Source organism: Callithrix jacchus, chromosome 22 (genome assembly GCF_049354715.1).
Source record: "Callithrix jacchus isolate 240 chromosome 22, calJac240_pri, whole genome shotgun sequence".
Taxonomy (NCBI): Eukaryota; Metazoa; Chordata; class Mammalia; order Primates; family Cebidae; genus Callithrix; species Callithrix jacchus.
Genome location: NC_133523.1, coordinates 47,385,602 through 47,404,071, shown reverse-complemented (window position 1 = coordinate 47,404,071; position 18,470 = coordinate 47,385,602). Strand labels below are relative to the sequence as shown.

Below are 18,470 nucleotides of genomic sequence, written 5' to 3'. Positions count from 1 at the left end.
ATTTTTTTTTTGAGACAGCTGTGTTCTTGTGGGGCTGAAGTGCAGTGGTGCGATGGCACACTGCAGCCTCCGCCTCCAGGATTCAAGAGATTCTCCTGCCTCAGCCTCCCCATGTATATATATATTTGATTCTCTTTCTCTTTATTCCCTGTATTTGCCCTTTTGAGACAGGGTCTTGCTCTGTCACCCAGGCTGGAATGCTGAGGGGTGATCAGAGCTCCCTGCAGCCTCCACCTCCCAGGCCCAAGTGATCCTCTCACGTCAGCCTCCTGAGTTGCAGGGACCACAGGCATGAGCCTCCATGCTCAGCTAACTTTCCTCTTTTCTGTACAGACAGGGGCTCTCTGTGGCCTCAAGCCATCCTCCCGCCTCAGCCTCCTGAAGTGCTGGGATTCCAGGCGGGAGCCACCACGGCAGGGCCTGCATTTCTCCTCTGTGCTCACGGCAGCTCAGCCTGGACTGCAAAGCCAGGTGTCAGGTGCGTCTCTGTTGACCTGAGCCTGCCTGCAGCACGGACCTGCATCTTCCCTGAAGCAACTCCAGGGCTGGAGAGACGATGGCCATAGTGAGGACCCTGCACCTCTGTGCTGATGGACGGGCTGAAGGAGGGAGGGAGACCCCATGAGGAGGCTGTGAGAGGGAGGAGGAGCCCACTCTCACCCTCTCCTGAAAGGGGCTGACTCAGGAAGGAACCAGGGCTATGTGCTGCTGTGTCCCAGCCCTCAATGAAATAAAGATAAATCAGACAGAGAATGGTCCTGGGGCAGGGAGACCCATTTCTCTTTGTAATGTCTGCAGAGAGGCGGGTGCCCGTCCCCACCACAGCCCAAAATGAAAGCCAGGCTCCTGGGGAGGGCAGTTCCCCTTCCTGTGGGCTGTGGATGAGACAACCCCATGACAAGAAGCACTCAGCCTCCGAGCAGCCACACCCTGGATGTCTCCCTGTCCTGCCAGCACCAAGGGCTCATCCATCTGCAGAGCCCGTGGCCACTGGGAAGCGACGCCATGACCCCCACCCTCACAGCCCTGCTCTGCCTTGGTGAGATTTCAAGATGGGGAGAGGAGATCTGAGTCTTGGAGGGACCCCACCCCACACACAAGCCCTGGTCCATCAGGAGACCTCAAAAGCTCAGGAGGCACTAGGGAGGGGAGGATCTGCTCAAGCTTCAGAGGCAAATCTCTCACAGGGAACTCTCTTCCAGGGCTGAGTCTGAGCCCCAGAACCCGCGTGCAGGCAGGTAAGTCTGTCCCCAGCTGTCCCAGGTTTCTCTTCCTCTCTAGAGACAAGGCCCACCCCTGGGCAGCTGGAGGTGGAGACAGCAGTTCTGGGTGGCTGATGGGGATGACGGGGGCATCCTGGAGCTGAGAGCTGGGATCTGAGGGCTGATGGAGGTCTTGGGATCCAGCCTCTGATTTCCTTCCAGGGCCCCTCCCCACACCCATCCTCTGGGCTGAGCCAGCCTCTGTGATCATCTGGGGGAGCCCCGTGACCATTTGGTGTCAGGGGAACCTGGAGGCCCAGGAGTATCATCTGGAAAAAGAGGGAATCCAAGTAGCCTGGGTCAGACAGAACCCACTGCAACCCAACAAGGCCAGATTCTCCATCTCATCCATGTCAGAGTCCCATGCAGGGAAATATCGCTGTTACTATCTCAGCCCTGCAGGCTGGTCAGAGCGCAGTGAGCCCCTGGAGCTGGTGGTGACGGGTGAGAGGACACTCAGGGTCCCAGCCCCAGGCTCTGCCCTCAGGAAGGGGGTTGGCTCTCAGGGACATCTCCCTCTCCCAGCCCAGGCCTGGGGGTGATGTGGGAGGTGTGAGCCCCATTTCACATGGTGCTTCCTTCTCTCCTAGGAGTCTACAGCAAACCCACCCTCTTAGCCCTGCCCAGCCCTGTGGTGACCTCGGGAGGGAACGTGACCCTCCAGTGTGGCTCACAGGAGGGATATTTCCATTTTGTTCTGATGAAGGAAGGAGAACACCAGCTCCCCCGGACCCTGAACTCACAGCAGCCCCCCAGTGGGTTCAGGGCCCTGTTCCCGGTGGGTCCCGTGACCCCCAGCCACAGGTGGATGTTCAGATGCTATTACTATTATAGAAACACCCCCCAGGTGTGGTCACACCCCAGTGACCCCCTGGAGATTCTGAGCTCAGGTAAGGAAGCCACGGTTTCTCTAACACACTTTTGGGGCAGCAGACAGGCTGGGAGTTTGGCTAGTGACTGAAGATGGAGAGGACCCAGAGTGATGTGTTGATGGACAGGCTGAAGGCGTGAGGGAGGCCCCGTGGGGAGACTGACATGGGAGGAGGAGCCCTCGGTACCCTCACCTGGAAGGGGAGACTGAGGAAGGCTCCAGTGTGTTTGCTGTGAGGTCCTGGCTCTCAGGGGGAGGGGGGAAGCTCAGGCACAGCGGCGAAAGCTCAGGGAGACCCCACTCCTCTGAAGTGGCTCCAGGACAGCCCAGGTGAGAAGGAGCCCTGGGGTCCAAGACACAGGGTGTGAGAGACACTGAGACCTGCAGGGCCAGGACAGGAGAAGGAAGGGGCATGGGAGGAACCAGCCATCCGAGTCCCCGCTCCCCTTTCCCTCCAGGCGTGTCTAGGAAGCCCTCCCTCCTGACCCCGCAGGGCCCCGTCGTGGCGCATGGAGGCAGCCTGACCCTGCAGTGTCGCTCTGATGTCGACTACGACAGATTTGCTCTGTACAAGGACCAGGGAGTTAACCTCCTCCAGGGCTCTGGCCAGAAGTTCCAGGCTGGGCTCTCCCAGGCCAACTTCACCCTGAGCCCTATAAGGGTCTCCCACGGGGGCCAGTACAGATGCTACGGTGCACACAACCTCTCCTCCGAGTGGTCAGCCCCCAGTGACCCCCTGGACATCCTGATCTCAGGTGAGGAGCCCAGCGGGTTCAGTCAGGGACCCAGGCTCTGCAAAGGCCCTGCCAGGGAGCCCAGGTGATGATGGCTGGGATGAGGGGTGGGGGTCCCAAGGGAGGAAGAGATAGAGACGGGGAGACTCAGAGAAAACAGAGACAGAAACTGAGGGTCCCAGAGAGAGGCCTGGGGAGGTCTCAGCTCAGAACAAGTCGGGCAGCCCCTCACCATCCTTGTTCTCTCCAGGACAGATCCCTGACAGACCCTCCCTCTCAGTGCAGCCGAATTCCACGGTGGCTTCAGGAGAGAACGTGACCCTGCTGTGTCAGTCACAGGGGTGGATGGACACTTTCCTTCTGACCAAGGCGGGAGCAGCTGATGCCCCCGTGCGTCTACGATCAAAGCACCAATCTGATAAGGACCAGGCTGAATTCCCCATGAGTCCTGTAACCTCAGCCCACGCGGGGACCTACAGGTGCTACAGCTCACACAGATCCAACCCCTACCTGCTGTCCCTCCCCAGTGACCCCCTGGAGCTGGTGGTCTCAGGTGAGGGCCCTGACCCTGTTCTCTCTAAGCACAAAGGCTCAGCTCAGGCCCTGCTGAGGAGGGAGGATGGAGGGAGGGAGGTTATGAGGGAGGTTTAGCCCGAAGGGCCTCAGTCCTCAGCAGGAGGAAGCCAGCAGGGGTTCTCGTAGGCACGGCCACCCGTATGCCTTGCTGGCATGCAGAAGGTACCAGGTGGGCAGAGAAATGTTTCCAGGGAATGCACTGTGTGGACGCAGGGAAGCTGGAGTGAAGTGTGTGCTCCACAGACAGCCCCGGCCCTCACCCACCTCCTGTACTCCTTCCAGGACCCTCTGCAGGCTCCAGCCCACCACCCGCAGGGCCAACCACACCTGGTGAGTCATGGAGGCCTCTTGGGGAGCACGGCCTCCCCCAGGGCAGTCCTGAGTCTCCCAAAAGATCCCATTCCCCTCCCCTCAAGGATGGGCTTGTGTCCCAGGGGCTCTGAGGCTGGGCTGGTAAGGGGTGGGGGGTCAAGGCAAAGGCAGATATTGGGGCCCAGCATGGGGGAGCAGCTGGGCTGATGTGGGGGACAAGGCAGCCCCAGCCCTCAGCTCCCTGTGCTGACCCAGGAGGCCCTGAGGACCAGCCCCTCACCCCTCAGGTCAGGCCCCCAGAGTAGTGAGTGAGGGTGTCTGAGCAGGTGGGCGGGTCCAGGAAAGGCAGGGGTGGGTTCTGTCCTAGGTTCAGGTTCCTCTGGAGATGGTGACAGGGACAGGCCCCTCTCCCACCTGGGCCTCAGTTTCTCCAAGGAGAGAGAAACTGCACTAGTGGGAAAGTTCCTTTCAGCTCTGACTCCCAGCTGTGACCTCCTGGGGGAGGAGGCCTCCCAGGGAAGCCTCCAGACCCGATTCCACAGGGGCCTATCCTGTCCCACCTGCAGCAGTGACGCTGACCTGGGGCAGGGGAGGGGAGCAGGGCCGTGGTTCAGGAGGTCAGGCTCTTTCCCTGCAGCTCCGGGGCTCAGCTCAGTACAGGGAACAAGGGCTGCAGGTCAGACTCCTGGGTTCCCTCCCCAGCTCTGCCACCACCTGGCTGGGGACCTGGGGCAGGCGATTGCCCTCTGAGCCTCAGTTTATGTATCTGTGAAATGGGTTGTGGGGGCAGCAATCCCATGTTGCATGAGTGCTGTGAGGGTTAGAGCTCATGAATGACTTGGCACACGCCTGCGCACAGTAGGTGCTCACATCAATGACATCATCCTCATTCCTGACGTCATCACACTCAAGGTCTGGGAAGGTACCTGGAGGTGTTGACTGGGGTCTCCATGGGCTTCGTCCTGCTGCTCCTCCTCCTCCTCCTCTTCCTCCTCCTCCGACACCGGCGTCAGAAGAAACACAGAACCTTGGGTGAGTAGGGAAGGGGGGTACCCATGGGCTGGCCAAGGGTGGGCTCAGGGCACCAGCCAGAGGGAGCCAGAACACACAGGGAAGTCAGCTTAGAAAACCGGTTCCAGAGGCGTCTAATGTCAGCACACATTTACTGTTTTTTCATTTTTTGAGATAGAGTCTTGCTCTATAGTCCAGGCTGGAGTGCAATGACACAATCTCAGCTCACTGCAACCTCCGCCATCTGGGTTCAAGTGATTCTCCTGCCTCAGCCTACCAAGTAACTGGAGTAGCTGGGACTACAGATGCCCACCACTACGCCTGGCTAATTTTTGTATTTTTAGTAGAGACGGGGTTTCGCCATGTTGGCCAGGCTGGTCTTGAACTCCTGACCTTGTGATCTGCCTGCCTCAGCCTCCCAAGCTGCTAGGGTTACAGGCGTGAGCCACTGTGCGCACGTAGTCAGCACACATTTACAAACCTCCGTATTCATGGAAGTTGTTTTCTATCTCATGAAATATCTGGGACATCCCTGCAGGAATATTTTAAGCTTTCCTGCTTTCCCTCAAGTTGCATGTGCAGGATGGGTGGTTCTAATGTTCCCAGGGCTGAGACTCTGTCTGTCTTCATCCAGACCAGAGAGAGGCTGATTTCCACCATCCTACTGGGGCTGTGGAGCCAGAGCCCAAGGACAAGGGCCTGCAGAGGAGGTAATTCTGCCCGAAGACCCCAGACTCCCACCTACCCACCACCCGTACCCTGTCCCTCTCACACTCCTGTGTCCTCCCAGGTCCAGCCCAGCTGCTGATGTCCCGGAAGAAAACCTCTGTGAGAGGAAGAGGGACAAATGGGGGGCTGGGGGGACAGGAGGGACAAATGGGGGTGCTGGGGGACGGGAGGGACAAATGGGGGTGCTGAAGGGACGGGAGGGACAAATGGGGGGCTGGGGGGATGGGAGGGACAAATGGGGGGCTGGAGGGATGGGAGGAACAAATGGGGGGCTGGGGGGACAGGAGTCCCAACATTTCATTAGCAAGAGGGAGGGGCTGGGAAGGGGCTGGGGCTCAGTGGAAGATGGTCTCCCTGCACACTGTGGGACCTCCCTGGATCTCAGAGGCCCCATCTGGGAGCTCGGTAGGGGCTGGCGGGGCTCAGAGGTCCCAGGGAACCTTCCCAGGAGACGAACCCTTTGCTCTGCCCCAGCAGATGCTGCCGTGAAGGACACACAGCCTGAGGACGAGGTGGAGCTGGACACTCGGGTGAGACCCCACCCCTGTCCCAGGCACCAAAGGCCTCCTGGTGCCAGATCTAATCGAGCAGGACTTCTCTGTCCTCCTTCCCCGGCTCTCAGCACCATCCAGGGTGGACCCTCCGTGTCCAGCACGCTGCCTCCCGCCTGCTGTGACCTCACTCTCTCCTGGTGTCCTGGGACCTCGTGGGCCTCCTCCCGGGTCCCCTTCCTGCTCCTCGTCCTCTGTTTGGCCGTCTGGTTGTTAGAGGGATCCCCAGGACTCAGGAGGATGAGGAATGAACCACCCCGGTGCCCTGGGCTTCCCTTAATTCATTCACCCAGCGAGTGTTCCCAGGAGCTCCCTGTGGATGGGGCTCCCTGTGGGAGCCGCAGACACAGCAGGGAGCAAAGCCGCCCTGCCCTCCTGAGCTCACCTCGTGGTGGGAGACAAAATGCAAATAAACACAGTGTCCAGGAGTGCGACGTGCTGTAAGGAAAGTGAACCAGGGAAAGGGCAGAGAGTGCGGGGCAGTGGGGCCGGTCTGAATGGTAAGGGGAGGGCTGTCTGGTCAGCTGTCATCTGAGAAGCCTGGGCGGAGAGGGCCACACCATCCTCTAATGGACGAGCCCCTGCAGGCAGAGGAAACAGCAGTGCAAAGGCCCCGAGGCCGCAGTGAGCTCTTGTGGGAAGGTGGGCGTGAGGCTGCAGCCAAATGGGCAAGGTCAGAGTGAGGAGAGGGCAGAACCTCAGGGAGGGAGCAACCAGATCCTCCACAGCCTTAGGGCGTCCCTGAGATTCCATCAGGAAAGGGATGTAATGGGATCACTTTGGGAACAGTGGGAAAACTGACTCGAGGAGGTCAGGGGGATTCAAGGACACCCCCCACCACTGTCTCTTTCCAAGACCCCCACGGAGTGACATATGCCAAACACTCCAGACTCAGGCAGCAGTGGCCTCCCCTCATTCACCACTGTCTGGGGAATTCCTGGATACAAAGGACAGGCAGGCAGAAGAGGACAGGCAGATGGACAGTCAGGAAGGTCCTTTCCTCTCTCTCACCCCCACCACGTTCCTTCCCTCTCACTCTCCCCCACTGCAGGCTGCTGCCTCTGAAGGCCCCCAGGATGTGACCTACGCCCAGCTGCACAGCTTGACCCTCAGACGGGAGGCAACTGAGCCTCCTCCCTCTCAGGAAGGGGCCCCTCCAGCTGAGCCCAGCATCTACGCCACTGTGGCCATCCACTAGTCCAGGGGGACCCAGACCCCACACTCAACAGAAGGACACTCAGAAGACATGGGAGCTGCCCCCAGTGGACACCAATAGACCCCAGCCAGCCTGGACCCTTAACACAGACCACCAGGAGGCACTGGGAACTTGTGGGACTCACCTGACTCAAAGATGACTAATATCCTCGCATTTTGGAAATAAAGCAGCAGACCTCTCAATAATCAGTGAGTCAATAAGAAAAAAAAAAACAGACATAAAGGCCAGTTGTGGTACTTGGGAGGCTGAGTCGGGAGAATGCCTTGAACCCAAGAGGTTAAGGATGCTGAGGCTGCAGTGAGCCATGACTCTGCCGCTGCACTCCAGCCTGTGTGATAGATCGAGACCTTGTCTCTTAAAAAAAAAAGAGTGAATGTTTTTAATTGAATGATAATGTCAATATTCCACATCCAACTTGCAAAATGGGAAAATTAAGAGGCGTAACCAGGTACAGTGGCTCACGCCTGTAATCCCAACACTTCGGGAGGGCAAGTGGGGAGGATGGCTTGAGCTCAGGAGTTGCAGCCAGCCTGAGCAGCATCGTGAGACCCAACCTCTCCAGAAAGTAAAGCTAGTCAGGCATGGTGGCACACACCTGTAGCCCCAGCGACTTGGAAGGCTGAGGTGGGAGGATCACTTGGGCACAGGAGGTCGAGGCTGCAGTGAGCCAAGATCACACCACAGCTCTCCAGCCTGGGCAACAGTGAGACCCTGTCTAAAAAAATCAGAAAACTAAAAATCCAGTGAAATTATCTGTTGATTCGTGTTTGCATAATACATTTTTCAACCTTCGGTTTTTTTAATGTGATAAATATAAATAAAATGCCAGGGGTGGTGGCCACACCTGCAATCCCAGCACTTTGGGAGGCCAAGGCAGGCGGATCATGAGGTCAGGAGTGCAAGACCAGCCTGCCCAAGATGGTGAAACCCTGTCTCTACTAAAAATACAGAAATTAGCCAGGTGTGGTGGCAGATGTCTATAATCCCAGCTACTCGGGAGGGAGGCAGAGAATTGCTTGACCCCGGAGACAGAGGTTGCGGTGAGCCGAGATGGCGCCACTGCACTGCAGAATCACAGTATTTGTCTTTTTGTGTCTGGTTTATAAGGTTTTCAATGCTCGTCCACGTTATTCATTATTTTTAACCCACTTACTTTCTTATATTGAATTTCCTATAGATTGTATACAAAAAAGGCTGCTTTGTGGTTTCTTTAAATCCAATCTTGTAATCTCTTTCAATCGCTGTATTTAGATCACTTACGTTCATGTCACTTAATGACAGGCATATGTTCTGAGAAATCCATCTTTAAAAAGTGTTGGCCATGGCCGGGCGCGGTGGCTCACGCCGGTAATCCCAGCACTTTGAGAGGCGGAGACGGGCAAATCACCAGAGGTCAGGAGTTCAGGACCAGCCTGGCCAACATGGTGAAACCCTGTCTTTATTAAAAATACAAAAATTAGCTGGGCATCATGGGAAATGCCTGTAATCCCAAGTACTGAGGAAGCTGAGGAAGGATTGAACCGGGGAGGTAGAGGTTGTATTGAGCCGAGATCATGCCATTGCATGTCTAGGCAACAAGAGCGAAAACTCTGTCTCAAAACAAAAACAAAAACAAAAACAAAAACCACTGTGCGAACCTCATAGTGCGAGCGTACTTGCAAAACCTACAGGATATAACCTAGTCCGCGCATCGCTACGTCATCACACGCGACGTGTAGCGGACTGCAAGGCCGTTACGCAGCACGTGACTGCATCAGGCTTGCCTTTTTGTTTGCCTCTCTCCTCTGTTGTTTGCTGATTCCCACTTCCTGCTTACTCTTAGTTTTTTAGAAATGTTTTTAGTTTTGTTAAAAACATGATTCCTGGACTTTTCTCTTTTTTTCTTTTTTTTTTTTTTTTGAGACGCAGTTTCGCTCTTGTTACCCAGGCTGGAGTGCAATGGTGCAATCTCGGCTCACCACAACCTCCGCCTCCTGGGTTCAGGCAATTCTCCTGCCTCAGCCTCCCAAGTAGCTGGGATTACAGGCACGCGCCACCATGCCCAGCTAATTTTTGTATTTTTAGTAGAGATGGGGTTTCACCATGTTGACCAGGAAGGTCTCGTCTCTTGACCTTGTGATCCACCCACCTCGGCCTCCCAAAGTGCTGGGATTATAGGCGTGAGCCACCGTGCCCGGCATTCCTGGAGTTTTCTATTTAATACTTTTGGACCATGGTGGACCACCAGTTAACTGAAACCACAAAAATAAAATTACAGATCAAGGGGGACTACTGCATTAGAGATTTTAAAATACATTTACAATTTTTTTTGTAGAGGTGTGGTCTCGCTGTGTTGCCCAAGCTGCCCTCGAACTCCTGGGCTTAAGAGCCTCCCATCTCAGCCTCCAAAAGTTCTGGCATTGCAGGCATGAGCCACTGTGCCCAGCTTAAGAGTTTTTAATTGACAAATAATTATCGTACATATTTATGGGGTACAGAGTATTTTATCTTATCTACTAGTGTGTGGTTTTTGTCATTTGAGACAGTTTCACTCTTGTTGCCCAGGCTGGAGTGCAGTGGTATGATCACAGCTCACTGCAATCTCCACCTCCGGGATTCAAGTGATTCTCCTTCTTCAGCCTCCCAAGTAGCTGGATTACAGGCATGTGCCACCATGCCTAGCTAAATTTTTTTTTTTTTTTTTTTTTATCCATAAAGACGGAGTTTCACCATGTTGGTCAGGCTGGTCTTGAACTCCCGACCTCAGGTGATCCGCCCGCCTTGGCCTCCAAAGTGCTTGGATGCCTGGCTAAATTTTTTTTTTTTTTAATTTTTTTTTATATTTTTAGTAGAGACAGGGTTTCACCATGTAGGCCAGACTGGTCTCTAACTCCCGACCTCAGGCAATCCACCTGCCTCAGCCTCCCCAAGTGCTGGGATTAAAGGTGTGAGCCACCATGCCCAGCCCATCTACCAGTGTTTTAATTATAACTCTTTGTACACATGTAAGTGGCTGTTTTAGATATTATAATACACATCCCTAACTCTATGCAATTTTACCTCTAAAAATGAACTGCTGGAATCTTAAGAACACAAAAGTTCCTCTCTCCCCTCCCCTTTAAGTTAATACGTATTACATCAACATTACACATTGAAACCCCATTACGTCAACATTACACATTGAAACCCCACCAGACAAAACTAGAAATTCTATTCCAATAGCCATGTATATGTCAAAGAATTAAGAAAAGGAAGATACTTATTTACCATGATACATAGCATTTTTTTATCTTCCTTTATTTTGAATTGTCATGTTTCCTTCTGGAATTACTATCACATTTTTCATCCCAAAGAACTTCCCTTAACAATTCTTTTACATTATGTCTGTTGGAAACAAATTTTCTTAGTTTTCTTTCCCCCTAAATAGGACTTTATTTGGCTGGGCGTGGTGGCTCACACCTGTAATCCCAGCACTTTGGGAGGCCGAGGCGGGCAGGTCACCTGAGGTCAGAAGTTGGAGACCAGCCTGACCAACATGGTGAAACCTGGTATCTACTAAAAATACAAAAATTAGCTGGGCGTGGTGGTGCGCGCCTGTAGTCCCAGCTACTCAGGAGGCTGAGGCAGGAGAATCGCGTAAACCCAGGAGATGGAGGTTACAGTGAGCCTAGATTGTGTCATTTGCACTCCAGCCTGGGACACAGAGTGAGAACACGTCTCAAAAACAGAAAGAATCCTGATCAGCATATCACCTAGCAACTGGGTTCACACTTCATTAACGCAAGCTCCATGAGTCCAGCAGGAATCCTACCGGCCTCACCCACCCCTCCCCTCCCCTCCACAAGCTCCATGAGTCCAGCAGGAATCCTACCGGCCTCACCCACCCCTCCCCTCCCCTCCTTCCGGCAGCAAGCCTGGATGTGGCTTGCTCAATAAACTTCTTCTGATCATGAGGCTGATGAGAGAAAAGATGCGTTGCAGAGCTCGGGACACAGAAGGCACTTGCCTCTAGAATTAGAACCGTGACTGGGCTGTGTCCTGAGGCCCTGACCTCTCTGACCTCGTGTGCTAGAACAAGGGTCACCCTGGATTTGGGTTGGGCACGGTGGAGGCAGGCAGAGCATGGGGAGTCAAACGTGACCCAAATGTGGTCTGAAAGGCCCCAGAGCCTGCTGTCCCCTCAGCCCCATCCTTCAGGGGAAGCAGAGCGAGGCCCTGGGGTAGGGGCTTTTCCCCTCCTTCGAGGCCACTGGTGAGAACACAGAGTCCGGGACTCCTTGCACCCAGTGCACCCATCTGCCCTCCAGGCTCTGTGGGCTCAATGGTCTAATTCATCTGCACTGCTGGGGATCATGACAGGCAGGGCCACAAGCCCCACTTCATTGTCCATCTCCCTGCTGTGTGTCCAGGGAAGCCTCAGGTGGACACAGGGTGGTTGGTGACACTGACCTCTTGGGCCAGAACCACAGGCAGAAGACATGGAGCTGAGACTGTGAGAACTATCCCCACAGAGTATATCCCCTTAATACCAATCCTCTCCTCTCAGGGGCGCACAGGCAGCCCACAGCCCTCCCTCAGCACAGCTGGGCTCGCTGGAGCTCACTGGAGACAGCCTGACCCCCCCAGCATCATTGAGGCCAGATCTGACAGCTCTGCATTGATCAGGACAAGGAGCTCCCAACCCCCCAGTGCCTATGTGGGCAGCACATACCCGACTTCTTCCTGGGCCCTGTGAGCCACACCCGGGGGCCAGCACAGATGCTGAGGCGGACACATTTCCTGCCCAAGGTAGGCCCCTGCGGCCCCCACCCAACATCCTGGTTGCAGATGAGAAGCCCCTGCCTAGCCCCCATCTTGTTATCTGCTCAGGACCCTGGGTTCATGGTCATCCCTGGTGACGAGAGTTGAGGGAGGGAATGAGATGGGGCAGTGGTCGAAGGAGCTCACCAGGAAAGGGAGACCCAGCAGGCCAGGCACTGTGGCTCACATGTAATCCTCCCGCTCACTGCCTCTGCAGGAAGAGCCCTGGGCCGGGCACGGTGGCTCATGCCTATAATCCCAGCACTTTGGGAGGCCGAGGCAGGTGGATCACGAGGTCAAGAGATCGAGACCATCCTGGTCAACATGGTGAAACCCCGTCTCTACTAAAAATACAAAAAATTAGCTGGGCATGGTGGTGCGTGCCTGTAGTCCCAGCTACTCGGGAGGCTGAGGCAGGAGAATTGCTTGAACCCAGAAGGCAGAGGTTGCAGTGAGCCAAGATCGTGCCATTGCACTCCAGCCTGGGTAACAACAGTGAAACTCCGTCTCAAAAAAAAAAGAAGTCCTGAAGATGACCCCAGGGAGCGCATCCCAAGCCAGTAGGCTTCTCCACAGAACCACATCCCTCCCCTCCCTCCAGGCTGCTGCATCTGGAACTCCCATAAGATGTGAGCTGCACCCAGATGAGCCACCAGATCTCAGACTAGAGGCAACTGCACTTTCTTCCTCCCAAGGGAGCCCAGTGAATCCGCTGCTCTGGCCATCCACTAGGCCAGGACAAGACCCAGACCCCACGCTCCAAAGACCACGGTGACCCCAGAAGGTGCAGCAGCTGGCCCCGTGAACGTCCAACAAGACCACCATCATTTCCCAAGTGGCAACCCGGAGAGAAGGGCTGCCCACCTAGCTCAAGCTGCAGTGGGCTGACTGCTCTGCAGGGTTTACAGAACTCAGCTGCGCCCCTGACCCTCAAAGACTGAAGGCCTCTAGACAAGGACCCCAGCGACTAGGGCCTGAGAAGGTTGCACAGTTTCAAGTTTCTCACTTCCTCAGAGACCAACCCCATCCCGACACAGCTTATCAACAAGGCAGAGAAAACGGAAGCCTAACCTCCTGACCATGAGTCCACAGAAACCAAGCGTGGGTAGGAGGAAGAGTTCCCTCAACACCCCTCCCCCACACCAACCGACTTCCCCTCGGAGTGAAGACAAAGCTGGGAACTTGCCCAGCATCACCCACATCACGAGCTCCGACACGAGCCCGCAGTTCTATGAAGTGCTGCCCAGTGAAATCACCACCAACAGTCCACCTTCCCCAAAAACCAGGCCAGCCTCAGAGGTCAGCTCCCAGCCCACTTCTCTCCCCGGGTCAGGGTCAAAGGGCCAACAGCCAGGGCAGGCCCCACCTGCACGCTGCATCCCCTGCCTGGAAGTGAACAACTCCCTTCTACCCTATATGCAAACGCTGGCTTACTTGGAATTTCCTTCTGGCTGTTTTTCCCAAGATACCGTGTCTCTCTGCTGATGACAGCATTACTGAGGCCAGGGCCCACCATCTGGTAGGCATTCCCAGGCACCTCAACACCCAGAAGCGAGTGAGCTGCCCCAAGCTTCCTAGGAAAGGCGGCAAGGTCAGAGCAGGGTTAAGAGTCAAGGAGGAGACACAAACACACCAAGTATATAAAGCGCTGATCCTGTTTATTCAGCAGGAAAACTCGGCAATCCACGAGCCCCAGAGGCGGACAGGTGGGCTTAATCCTCCTCCTCGTCATCCCCAGCCCCAGCCCCGCCCTGACCCTTCTTGGCATTCTTCCTCTTCACGCGGCCCGGGCGGCCACCCCCGTAGGGAGAGCGGAGGGAGAAGTCGATGTGCTTCTGGGAATCCAGGCGGACAATGAAGGACGGGATGTTCACCACCTGCTTGCGGACCCTGGAAGAGGGGACGGGTTAAGTGGACCGGGGAGAATGAAGCAAGCCCAGCGAGGTGCCTCTCCTCTTCACTCAGCCCGTGAGGTGGCCACGGCTGCTGCTAGGGTTGCAGACACCCAGGCACTGCCGGAAGGGCGCTCCTGATCCTGTGGGCCTCATGTGAGTCCAGGGTCTTAGGGCATCACCTTCACCCCCCCAAAAATGCTTTCTCAACCACATTTAGGAGAAATTCAAAAGTATCCCACATAAGACCACAACGCAAATGAGGTGGCATTAAAAGTCCGAAGTGTGAAACACTCAACCCCACACCTGGCACTGAGCTTGACCACACACGGCAGCAATGCCCACTGTAACACAGCAACCTGAGGCTATGTCCACAGTGAAGGCGTCACACACAGAAGGCTCTGCCCACGGCTCACAGGGTTAGTGAAGGGCTGAGGTGGATATTCTACATGTAAACGTCGTGGCCTCTCCTGCACAGCTCCTCCCTCTCAATGGTGCCATGTTACAGAAAGGGCACCCGAGTACCCAGAACGCACTCACAGCTTACGGTCTGGAACTGACTTAACAAGAGAGCCAGGAGACAGCTGAACCCACCACCCAAGTGAGGAGGCTGGTTCTCTCCCTCCACCGGGGAGGCCAAGAGCTGTTACCTGTCCAGCTGCCCACATGCCTGGCAGAGGCCTTCACAAGGTGTACGGCTGGAGCCGCAGTGACCCTTGCGCTGGGCTTTTGGGACATGAGGCTGCCCCAGCTCCCGCGTGAGCTGTGTGCAAGGGTGAATCTGTACCCTCAGGGTGAGCTCACACCCATCGCCTCCAAGGGCTGCAGGAGATAGGGACAGCAGGCTTAGTGAGGGCAACCATCAGAGAGCAGCGTGGAGGAAGCTTTGGGTGCCCACAAGAGGTGATACCTGATATGGCGCTGGCGGATCAGTACACGTGCGTGGTGGATGGACTTGGCCAAGCCCAGCTTGAAGACCTGGGTCTGCAGACGTCTCTCTAAGAAATCCTCAATCTTCAGGCCCAGGATGTAATCCAGCTTCATCTTGCCCTCATCCAGCACCCCAATGCGGACCAGCCGCCGCAGCAGGGCGTTGCCTGGGAAGAGTAGAAGGAAGCCCGGATTCAGCTTCTGACCTCAGCCTTCTTGGGTTCAAATCCTGGCTCGTCCTCTTAGGCTCCATTTGCGGTGGTGAGGCACGGTAGTATTAGTAAGCAAGGGGTAGGTCTGACTGAATGCACCAGTCACTGTGACCCAGGCCATCGTCAAAACCATGCTTGTAATCCCAACACTTTGAGGTCAGGAGTGGGCAACATGGCGAAACCCCAGGTCTACTAAAAATACAAATAATGAGCCAGGCTGTTGGTGTATGCCTGTAATCCCAGCTATTCAGGAGGCTGAGGTAGGAAAATCACTTTAACCCGCAGGCAGAGGTTGCTGTGACCTGAGATGGAGCCACTGCACTCCAGCCTGGATGACAAGAGTGAAACCTTGTCACACACAAAAAACCAGCCTATGGCTATCATCCATAGTAACCTGGCAGGAGACAGGAGGGCAAATACACCCGAAAATGTAACATCCTTTGCTCCACATTCTTAGCAAGAGTAAATGAGATTTCCTTACAACGACTCAGTCTGCAAAAGAGCAAGTGCAGCTGCGATTAAGCTCCTCCCACCCTGACAAAGCACAGTAGTTAGTTAAGATTCATATGCTGGAAATACAGGCGCCCCCCACCACATCCAGCTAATTTTTGTACTTTTAGTAAAGATGGGGTTTCACCATGTTGGCCAGGCTGGTCTTGAACTCTTAACCTCAGGTGATTCTCCCGCCCGGCCTCTGTTGGTTATTAACTGTCAGCCAAACGTTAACAGCTGTTCAATCTTTCTAACAGATGAGACTCAGATCTTGCTAGTCACACGTTAGTGGGAAATGCTGGATCTGAATCAAGGCACGACTACACCAAAGAGCAAACATCAAAGCTCCTCCCTTCCTGCCCCTGGCTAGGCTAGATGGCTTCACTTACTAGAAAGTGTACCAACCTAAAGAGCTGTCTGCCCCTTGGGATCTTTCACTTCTCCCTTGGAAAACCACAAATAACCCTCAGACACCTACACCGCTTCTCACATGACTAAATTTCATTGCTATTAGGCTCTATATGAACAAAGTCCTCCCTAAAACCAGAACCAGCTGTATAGCCCACTTGCCACAGGACTCTGGGATAAACTCCCATCCGATTATTAGTAACCTTGGGCTGGCAACTCCAGCACTTTCATGAAATTGTCAAAGGGGGCTACAATCTAAGAAAAAGAGTGAAAGGGTCTGGTGCAGTGGCTTACACCTGTAATTCCAGCACTTTGCAAGGCTGAGGCCAGGAGTTGGAAACCATCCTATCCTGGGCAACATTGCAAGATCCTGTCCCTATTTAAAAAAGAAAAGAAAAGAAAGCTTGTAACATCCGCAGGCCTGGGGCACTGTGATAATCTGTGGCTAAGCACGCTCCATGTCCAATATGGACAACCGCTCTCTGACGCCTAACAGTCAGGGCTCAGGTGCAGACTCTGCTCTTCACCATAAATCATGACTACCCAAGCGCAGGCAAATGCAGCGTCTCAGGGGTGCCAGTCTGCTGTAGAAAGCACTCCAGCAACACCGCGTCTCAGAGCAGAAGCTCAAGATCCTAAATGGTTAAGACGACAGATTTTCATCTTAACGTCTATTTCACCACAGTTAGTAAAGTAAGCCGAAGTCTGTATGACCTGCATACCCCTCCCAAGTCATCAACTGAAATGCTGTCCCCTGAGACATTTAACAGATTCTCTCCTGTTCAGGCCTTTGCTTAATGCTACCTAAACGTCCTTGACCAGCTTAATAAAGCAAGCACCAGCCTGGCCCACATGGGGAAACCTGGTCTCTACTAAAAATACAAAATTAGCCCTGCATGGTGGCGCATGACTGTGATCCCAGCTACTTGGGAGGCTGAGGCAGGAGTATTGCTTGAACCCGGGAGGTGCAGGTTGCAGTGAGCTGAGATCCTGCCATTGCACTCTAACCTGGGCTAAAGTGAGATTCTGTCTCAAAATTTAATTTAAAAAAATAAGCAAATGTGAAAACCTGTTATCACCATCACTCATTCCAGAAATTCGACTTCACAGTCTACTCTCACCACTAGCAAGGAGGTCACATGATCAGAATTGTTTTTGTGACATCATATAAAGATATAGTCAGGTGCCCAAGTGTGCCAGGCCTCTTTAGCTCTGGTCATTACTAAACTCAAAGTCCAGGAACTGGGTAACAAGCCACAGAGCTAGGAAACAGGGCAAAGACTGATCCAGCTCCACTGTTCTTACTCCACAAGTCCCATTAAAACACCAAGTTAAAAGGCTGTCTCTGTTTGTCCAAGGTCACAACTCCCATCATTGGAACAGAGCAGCCTCACAATAAGGGACAATGAACCTCCCAAGCCCTGCGGTCCATCCCTCTGCTGTGGGCTTCCATACGCACCTTCGAAAAGACGCCGTGGATCCTTCTCGTCAAGTGTCAGCAGCTCTCGGGCGGCCTTGCGGATCTTGGCCAGGGTAAACTTGACCCTCCAGACCTCACGTTTGTTCCGAAGCCCATACTCGCCTGCATATGGTGGGGAGAAGGAGATGGACAAGTTTAGTCTCGGAGATTAGTACAAAAACTAGGCTGGCAACGTTGGACAAACAAAACCTTTCTACACCACGAACAGTGCCAAATTTAGAGGGCAGACTGGATCGAGCACGTGGGCACCCTCATCCACGTGCTAACCCGCCTCTCGGAAGGCTTGGCCACTCACCGATCAGCTTCAGCTCTTGGTCGAGACGAGATTTCTCGAAGGGTCTCCGCGGGGTCACATAAGTTTTGCGACAAACCCAGCTCCGGGCCACTGGCATGCTGGCTGGCTCCGCTTACCCGTCTGCGCCTGCGCGGAAGGAAAGTTGGAAAATGAGGGCTCTAGGTGGCGCCAGCGCAGTCCCACAACTGCGCCAAAACCTCGCGGCGCCCAGATTGGATCTCGCGAGAATCACTTCAAAAGCTTTCATAATCAGTATCCGCCCCAAAAACCGTGCTGCTTTCTCATTCAGCCTCCCTGCTCTGATCCCTAACGTCTTTAGCTTGCTCATGGAAGCTCGGAAGGCCCGCGCGAACATCCAGCCCAAACCCTAGCCACAAAGCACATCACCACACCTCACCTAAGTACGGGGCCCAGTCACTGAGAAAAAGACGCGCACGCGACACAGCTGCGCTCTTATAGTAACGCCAGCGCCTCGTGACCTTATCACGCACAACGCACGTCTGAGCCAATCAGAGGAGGCGTTGGCTGGCGGAGAAGCAGTCGAGATGTGAGTCTGGGCTAGAGCGGCGTGCTGAACTGGGATGACTAGCTTTCTTCCGGCTAAGGAGTGGAAACTTGACAAGTGCGGAGAACCTTCCTTCTCCATCCCTGGACTGTGGTTTCCTCTTTTGCTTTTTGAGACAAGGTCTCCCTCTGTCGCCCAAGCCGGGGTGCAGTTGC

The 18,470-nt window shown here is 54.5% G+C and overlaps 2 protein-coding genes across 6 annotated transcripts; one reads left to right on the top strand and one right to left on the bottom strand.

Moving 5' to 3' along the window:
- The first annotated feature begins 925 nt into the window (after positions 1–925).
- Positions 926–7,485, top strand: LILRB3 (leukocyte immunoglobulin like receptor B3). 4 transcript variants are annotated; one of them, XR_013531102.1, is made up of 12 exons: positions 926–1,039; positions 1,203–1,238; positions 1,425–1,706; positions 1,853–2,152; positions 2,592–2,888; positions 3,118–3,346; positions 3,726–3,773; positions 4,668–4,787; positions 5,401–5,476; positions 5,557–5,594; positions 5,973–6,025; positions 7,098–7,476. XR_013531102.1 is itself a non-coding variant. In XM_054250080.2 (12 exons), exons 1-12 carry the CDS (start codon positions 1,006–1,008, stop codon positions 7,242–7,244), a joined length of 1,734 nt encoding a protein of 577 aa, XP_054106055.2. In that variant the 5' UTR covers positions 926–1,005; the 3' UTR covers positions 7,245–7,485. The 4 variants fall into 4 exon arrangements, 2 of the variants coding, with proteins under 2 accessions (XP_054106055.2, XP_054106056.2); XR_013531103.1 differs by having other exon boundaries at positions 3,123–3,420; positions 7,098–7,475; XM_054250080.2 differs by having other exon boundaries at positions 3,118–3,420; positions 7,098–7,485.
- A 6,193-nt stretch (positions 7,486–13,678) lies between these two features.
- RPS9 (ribosomal protein S9) lies at positions 13,679–18,178 on the bottom strand. Of its 2 annotated transcripts, XR_013531105.1 has the most exons (6): positions 18,148–18,178; positions 17,751–17,876; positions 17,435–17,557; positions 14,844–15,030; positions 14,584–14,755; positions 13,679–13,931 (listed from the first exon to the last, which is right to left on the bottom strand). XR_013531105.1 is itself a non-coding variant. In XM_008988619.5 (5 exons), the coding sequence occupies exons 2-5, from the start codon at positions 17,845–17,847 to the stop codon at positions 13,754–13,756; spliced, it is 585 nt and encodes a 194-aa protein (XP_008986867.1). In that variant the 5' UTR covers positions 17,848–17,876; positions 18,148–18,178; the 3' UTR covers positions 13,679–13,753. The 2 variants fall into 2 exon arrangements, 1 of the variants encoding a protein (XP_008986867.1); XM_008988619.5 differs by lacking the exon at positions 14,584–14,755.
- Between the last annotated feature and the right edge of the window lie 292 nt (positions 18,179–18,470).